The sequence below is a fragment of the Euwallacea similis genome, chromosome 5, assembly GCF_039881205.1.
Source record: "Euwallacea similis isolate ESF13 chromosome 5, ESF131.1, whole genome shotgun sequence".
In the NCBI taxonomy this organism is placed as follows: domain Eukaryota; kingdom Metazoa; phylum Arthropoda; class Insecta; order Coleoptera; family Curculionidae; genus Euwallacea; species Euwallacea similis.
The window spans coordinates 5531110-5539501 of NC_089613.1; the positions used below are offsets into that span (position 1 = coordinate 5531110).

Below are 8392 nucleotides of genomic sequence, written 5' to 3' on the forward strand. Positions count from 1 at the left end.
TCCTTTAGTAAATCTCTGCTTTTTGAATAATTGAATGACAAAGTTCATGATTTGACGAAGAATCCTTAAGCATCTATATTGTGTAAAAAGCATTGCCACATTCAATTCTTTATCCATGGCAATTACAAGATTTCTGATAAAGGAAATAGGAAAAAAACTAACCTAAAAGGCAGAGCCGTACTTTCTTCAAATAGGAAAAAACTTAATTATTAGGTGAACTTAATGGCACTCCAAAAACTCCACAGCGCATAGTATATTTCCTGATGTTGCATTCTTTGCCTACAATAAATTGATAAACAAGACTTAATATTTTGATAAATAACGACAGCTGCAATAATAGACCCGCCATCGGCACGTATTTATAAATCTTGTTAAAAGAACGATTTTTAATGGCACCAAAAAGGCCGATGAGTTCCGAAAGAACCTTTTTGGGTACCGAATTTACATTTCAAAGTCCGCGGGGGTCGGCAAATTTCGATTTCGAATTAAGGTAAATGGGTAGGTATTCTAGGGGATTGATGGCTTTTTCTCTTTCTCTCAACTCTCACTCACTCCAATTTGACTACTTATTTTGAAGAGCAAACCGTCCCTTTAAAGCTGGACGAGCAGAGGCCATGGAAGAGTGAATTATATCCCCATTCTAATTAAAATTCACACTTGACACCTAATTTGTCTTTCGAACACAGTGATTAACATTCGAAATTAATTCTGGGACTGCATCGACAATTTTATAATTGATCGAACGCGACGAGAATCCACGAGACCTTGTACGAATTCATGTCTCCGGTGTTAATTGTGGTCTTTGTGGACATTTGAGGATGTTAAGGAGGGAAATTTTAATTAATGACCGAATGGTTTCGTAACAGCTTGAATTTGAAATTCTTCTTTACTCGGTGTTGATGCTGCGGAAAGGTATACGACACCGTTTGCTGGTTCTTGCATCAAAGAAATCAAAGGGAATACAGCCGAGTTATTCAGCCTGAAGAAGGATGCTGATAATGGTTTCGGAAAACCCGATAAGAGTAAATTCGACTCAACTGACTAAACAGGGCATCACCAATTTGCAGAATGTATGGGGTTCTTCCAAACTATTTTCCTCCAGCCGAGAGGTGTCGAACTGAGGCAAAGTTGCGCATTTCTGAGCTCTATTAAATTCTATTGTAAAAAATATTAACAAAGGCACTGAAGCTTAACTTCGCATAATAAAAAAAAATTGTCAGACATTTCTAGATGCGGCGAAACTAGAGTATTCAAATATTGAATAGAAATTCCAAATTACTTAAAAGATTGATGTTGATGAAGCCTGCCAGAAGACGAAACGTCTCTAACACAGAATGCATGGTTTAAATATTTGCACTATTACTTTCACTGGGAACACCCTGTGCAGTGCCACTGAAAATAAGCCATAAATACACCAATATCCGACCAATCAGACCCGTACTAAAGCACCCTGCATTCAACTTTTTTATTAAGGTTTTAACACATGATTTAAAAAAAAAGCAGATTCAAAAATGTGAAAATTTTGATATTTCGAGCAGTTGCAACTCTAAAAATAGCCTCAGATAGAATTAATTAGGCATTTTTGTCTATAAAATGGGGGGAAAAGGCAGGTTTACCATTAAACACGATTAATGAAAATTACCAGAATAGAGCGGAAAATATGGGTTTTTAAATTGATTAAACAGTGGCTTCAGTCTCGGTCCTTTATCCCCTAATTAAAATACAAACACTCAAGACAATTTATTCGAATGCCAACTCACAAAAGGCTTCTTTACTGTTCTTTAACGGTGCTTCTGATTTGTATGGGGATGTTTGAAAAATTTATTTCTTTAGATGGGTACCTACATCGGGTCCCTTTCCTGGATAGTGGTTTACAGGGTGTGCAACACTTAAAGCCAAATTTCATTCTCTAGTACGGCAAATGCCTCGTATTACCGAATCAAGAACTCCAATGTTTCAGACACTAGATGAAGGTCGTGCAACATCAAGACTTCTCGCTGTTCAATGAAATGAGCAAGCGTTAAGTGACCCGTCATTTTTTTTTTATTGGGCTCACCATGTAGGTCCTATACCGGTCCCACCGGTGAAGATGAAGATGTAAACGAGATATCTAAGCGTCACGTGACAGGTTCAGTAGTTGGGTTTATATGTGCCACCCCAGATAATGATGCCTATCAGCCAGATATCTTATTCCCTGTCAGGCACATACTACCTTTTTCTTACAATAAACGGCTTTATCTTGATGCCGTATTGTTTTTACACGCATCCAGCTGCCAGTAGGGTATCACGTCTCCTCATCAGGGAAATACTTTGATTACCACGTGATGTGCAGAATTGCTGAGGTCGAAATAAATTAAATTCGTTCTATAGATAAAAACCGAGAGTGGAGGTTAATAAAGGGATATTGGTTTGGGTGGCCTTATATCTGGAACCTCTTTGCTGCTAAAAGCTTGTTTTAGTGCAACGAAAACTCAATTACTGTAAAATTTCCAGCGGAGAGCAATTTTCTTCCATGACGGCCAATTTGAGCAGCAATAACTGGATAATATCGTCGATCGGACATGTTGAGGAAGAAAACCGTAAATCTTCATTAAAAATCGCATTCACCATGTTTCATGTCGATATTTCCCTGTACGAGCAATAAATGGGATACGAAAGGCTTCTCTATATGATTTCGATGACAAGCGGTTTCAAAAATAAAAATTTATAGCTCCAAGAATTTCCACTCATGAAGACGATTCTTTCAGCACTAGATGGCTTATTGCTTACTCTAAATACGTCGTAATTGTCTTCATAATGGACCAAGCAGTGCGACAATGAGGGGTCATCACAGTGAAATCATACCAGGGATATCAACGAGGAGCAGATTTAAAAGTTTATGAGCCTCAAAGTGCGCACCCAAAATAACCATTCCTGCACAATGCGTAATTTTTATCTCAATGGACCAACCAACATTAGCTAAAAGTGAGACGCCTGAAGACATTCCTGAGATAACCTGAACTAACCTGAAATTTCAGTGAGTCCCAGTTTCAAAACTTCATAACTCTCAAGAAACGACAGTCAAGTTACCCATTGGCTTAGCCTTAGATGGCTTATAAGTTACTCTAAATGACTTTATTAGGAATTGAATTAGTATTATGAGTGACTTAAATACAGCGAATTGCATCGTAACTCATTTAGCATTTGCACGGACCTTTGTCCGACTCCTGAATTGAATTGTTGTTAATTCAGATGCAAAGGACACATTGGATGCGTTCCTAATAAAGAAAAGAATTTTAGCTAAATTTGTAGAGAACATTGGAAAATCATTTCACAAATTTGAAGCAAAAATCTGATTGTTTCAGTGTACTGTTAAAGTTATTTGGTGCTCTCCATAGAGGCTCAAGCAATGGCCCAATCTATCTGGATTTGCCAGGACTATCGAAGCAGCAAACTGGTGATTCGGTTTGACAAAGCTTTGGAATGACCAGGACGAGTTTGCCAACATTTTGGGACCCTCAAAAGGAAGCAGTTCTACTGGAAGAACTGATGGTTACAGAATTTACAATAATTTAAGGGTAGCCGCTAAACGAGTCAGGTAGATGGGTTAGAATTGAATGCGATAAAGATTGGCAAGGAAAATTGGGATCAGGTCTTCATAAGTTGTTTAAGAGGTGCAGTGTGGGAGTTTAACATTCGGTGAGTCAGTCAACAAGTGAATTAGACCATGGTTTGTCCATGAGAACGGACCGATTAGGTCAACAAGGGCAGCGAGTGCAAACCAAGTTTTTCAATGGAATACGAGTTTAAATCACGAGTTTTATATACAATTCAATTAAGTCTAAACAGATTGTAATAAAAAATGTGAATTTCTGGAAAATGTACTAAGTTTTACCATATACTCAGTCAGTTATGTCTTAATAAGCTCCAATGACTTTGCAGGAGACATTGAAAGCTGAAGAATTGTCCACAGCAAACCAGAGGATTGTCCACTTGGTTCAGCCGCGTCACAAACTGGACGACCCAGTCTTTTCCTCGCATAATAACCAAGTTAATGACCATGAAAACCATTTCAGGGACAACAAGAAAACAAAAACAAAACGAAAATATATGCCGGTAATAACTTGGACATGTTACGAGCACCCGGCCACCCAAATTGACCCATCAATGCGCACGCTATTTTTGGGCAGATGGATCTTTAGGGATAATTGGTGGCATGGTTATTGCACAACCATTTAATTACCATGAAAAATGTGTGACCGTAAAAAAAGTGTGGCGCCGACGAGGACCTCTTGTTAAGATAACAAAACTGGAATAATAAATGTGCATTTATTATAGGGAAATTATCAAACTGTAACGGTGCATAACTTGGAATGCTAGATGCATAATGAACCTTTAAACAGGATCGTGTTGAAAGCAAAGCCGATGGAGGCAAAGCAGACATTTAGGCGATGATTAGAGGAGCTGTTAATCGTGATATGAAGATAAATACACTAAGTTGTAGCAGAGAGTGTTGCAGAGAACGTCTTTGATCGCAAAATTATGAACATACCCCTTCGCAGCCAAAAGCCCTTGTAAGATCACAGAGGAGTTACCGTTGTTAAACTCCACTCCTATCCCAACTTGCTGCCGATTCAGTAGAAGCATAAGAGAAATATTGTATATTCCATCAGATTACTCATAGAGAACTCGTTCCTCTACAAGTGTTCTACTCGCATGTGTCTGTTCCTTGGTGACGCAGTCAAAAACTCCTGTGAGATTACAGAACACACTCGTAGAGGAATCATGTTTTTCAAGGCCCTTTCAGGGCTCAACTAGTTTCTGTAGATTCATTAGATAGTTATGTGCCATATGGAAATAGAGAAAATTATATTAGGAAGTATGTCGTACATAACGAAGATTCTCAAAAGAAAGTCCACTTTTCAAACCTGCAACTTCAAAATTGGAGATACAAAAAGCTTCTGGAAAATCCTCTAAGGAAAGCTTTCTTGCCATCTCATGGTAACTTTCGCACTTGTAATGAAAAAGATTTGAGGCATTCATCTACATCTACTGGATTAGAGATACAACAAACGTCTGAAAGTTACTGCGATACCTAAGAAAAATTTGCTTGCCAACTGAGTGATGAATTGGAAGACCTGAATTTTGAAAATGAAGATTTACCACTTTTATCTAAGGAATTAGAGATGTTTCTAATTCAGAAATCCTCTTTAACAAGCTCTAAATAGTGATCAATACAAGCCCAACATAAATTTTTATAAACGCTATATTAACACCAACTCATTGGCCCTAGAGCTAGCAATAATGAGCACTTCGGCTGGCTACCTGTTATAATTTAATTCCATTACAACAGCTACTTATTCTTTAGTGTATAATGCAGACTTGCTTCGGGCTTCTTTGTGATTACGCCTTCCTTCATCTTCGGCTTTATTGCCTTTGCGGTATACTTATTGGACCAATACTTCTGAATGCGAGATGATTCAGTGCAGTTTTTTTTATCAAATGTGAAAAATTAGCCGCCAAATTAGGTGGACTTTAAAGTATCTTTAACTGTAAAGGAGGAAGGTAATTAATGTCTTTTCGCCCGGCTCTTGGCGTATGACAACTACCTTGCACAATGACGGGCGTGAAATATCGCCCCCTCGGCCTGGCACCCGATTTGGGAATGACAATAAAGAATTAAAACATTATCGTTTAGTCCGAAAAAATATCTCGGAAACAGAAAGGCCGACAGTGCCTTATTGCCACCCGTGCGAGCTCAGGTAGGCGCAGAACAGGGGTGGCGCATACCAGATTTTCAAATTTCATACTGAGCAATTCACTACTTCCCGCAAAATTGCACAATTTTGAGATCGATCGTTAGAATTTCGAATATACATTTTGATTACAACCTTTTTACAATGTTTTTTCACCGTTTTTTCGCATATTTTCATGTACCGTGTCCACGAATAAAATTCATTTTTCTTGGATTCATCTTACACATATCGAGAATATACGATTGTAAGAGAATGTTAAAGTCAACTAAATTTTCTTCAATAAAGAATCAGTCAACAAACCAAATGGAAGGGCAAATTTTCGTGACTTGCGGGACCTTAAAAAACTATGATACTCCAATGATTTTTAGTATGTTTTTTGAGTATCTACTTTGCAAGTCATCTGCACTATGAAAATGTTGAATTTAAATGCTTTAAAATCAGGGGCGTACTAGGCGATGTTAAAATCAAGAACCAAACAAAGTACACATGAAAGAAATAGTTTTGGAAAATTGCCGAGTCTCAAGATATTAAGATACGTTAATGACTGATTGTTTTCTCAGCGCCATGAGGGTTCCTGGTGATTTGAAAAATAGGGGCATACACAATACAATTTTCAACTATGAGCCAGCAACAACAAAAAATTAAGAATTCTGCCAAGAGGGGTTAGAAAGGTTATTCAAAATTATGCAAATTCGTATAAACACGAAGAAACGAAAAAATCGGGATCATACACACAGAGGTTGAAGAAGTTCAGAAAAAACTCGATGGCAACGGAAAACTAGTGGTAGATCCTATGAAAAAATGCTACAAAACACGCTAAGAAAGGCTCGTAAAGAGCAGTAGAATGCAACCATCAAATACTAAACAGGATGGTCCAATTGCAAGAAACGAGTTCCATCATGAGAACTACTGAATCAAGAATTATCAGGAATTTCGGTACCTCCCTTTTTCCGCCATGGGAACCCTCACGTACAAAGTGGCCCGCGCAAGTGAGCCACATAAAGGATCGCCCATAAAAGAGACAGCTAATTAAAGGGAGGCATGATACTGAAATAATGTATGGAAACAAGACCCGACAATTTCTAGACCCGCAATCTGGGAAATTGATATTAAGAGGCGTCAAGTTTCAGAATTATATAAATTGTGTAGCTCGAAGGTTGGTTCTCGGGATGCTGTTATCGCCAAGTCTTTAAGATTTGATTATATTTCAGGGCTTTTAAGTAGATAGGTATGTGCTAGCGCTGCCCCATATGGGACGCTACTGTCTAATAATTTGTTATTAACTCAAATATACCAAGGCGATTAAATCCATCATAGTTTAATTGAGCTGAAATTTAGACTAAACATGCTTTCTTACCATTTTCAAAGGCACCTTGAAGGCAATTATGTTGGTGCCCAAGATGCACTGTCCCAGAGGTTTGTACCCCAGCCACCTAAAACAATGTTTCAATTTTTGTAATATTAGCGATTTTATACTTTCCCCATTTGCAACGCTTCTGATTTTTGTGAATTAAATCAGAGATTTTTTCACTTGAGTGGTTTATTTTAAAAGAAGTCATTGACGTAGCTGAGTTATTTTAGCAATAATAAATTGAGAAGTAGAAAAAAATCGTTAAACAAAAATAATTATCTACGTTGTGTTATTTTTTTCAATAAAACTGTTTTCTGAAATTGTTAAAATCCTTTTAATGGTTCATTTTATTGAAAGTCCGCGGCCTAGTTAACTTATTTTAAGTAATATTTATGCAATGTACAAAGTGACACTCCATCTCCTACGCCTCTGGGTTTTGTCAATGAAACAAAAAGTTTTACGAACACTAAACATCACTTAAAGGTTCGATTTTATGCAAAAATCAATAGCGTAATTTAACAAATATTGTAAGAAAATCTCAGACTTGTGAACTCTTATAGTTTCCAGAAATAAACAATAGGACTTAAAAAAAAACACTACAGCGACATCTCACGGGAGATTTCAGGACTACAGTTCATCTAACAGCGGATCCCTATAAAAGTTTTGTTGCACCATCTAACGTAAGAACGTGTACTAATCAAGACAGCACTACATTCAGTTATCTGTAACTGATACCCCCTCTAGCGTACATATTGTAAAGAATGGCCCAGCATTGTCAGATTTTTTAGTATGGTATATAAACAAGCAAAATTTTCGAGCAGTCTCCGAAAATAATGAGGAATACATATCTTAACTAGAGAAGAGACAATGGCTTACCCCACATATTAGAGTTGAGTTCAATTTTGCATTACTTCTGTCAGGGTTTTAACATCACAAGAACTGAGAAACTGTTTGTTTTTCTTGGAAAACATAAGAAAGCTAGCAACGCCGCAAAGAGGATCTAAGTTAAACATATGGCTCAAGGAGGTAAATAGTATTGTTGCTGGCATTTGCTCACCGATCAGGGATCCATTTATTCGCTTTGCCGTGTCTGCCCATATCGTCATTTGCTTGCAGGCTCTCTCGTGGTAAAACACAATAGAAGCAATACAGTTCTAGGGTTAACACCAAAATAAACGAACCACCAACGACGACGATAAGTGACAATTACGTATGTCAGCTGTCAATTTGCATTAGGAATGTACGAGCACCGACGACTGTCTGTGTTAACTTTTTAATTTTGATTTTTACTATCGATATTTGAACG

At 37.5% G+C, this 8392-nt stretch overlaps 1 protein-coding gene across 2 annotated transcripts in view; it reads right to left on the reverse strand.

The window, feature by feature from the left end:
* LOC136408860 (RNA/RNP complex-1-interacting phosphatase) overlaps window positions 1-8262 on the reverse strand; it is a 34802-nt gene extending 26540 nt beyond the window's left edge. For both annotated transcript variants that reach the window (XM_066390050.1, XM_066390049.1), the window contains exons 1-2: window positions 8144-8262; window positions 7093-7168 (exon numbers count right to left, since the gene is read on the reverse strand). In XM_066390050.1, the coding sequence (XP_066246147.1) occupies window positions 7093-7168; window positions 8144-8184 (117 nt within the window). In that variant the 5' untranslated portion in view covers window positions 8185-8262. The remainder of the gene's footprint in view (window positions 1-7092; window positions 7169-8143) is intronic.
* Window positions 8263-8392: the final 130 nt, after the last annotated feature.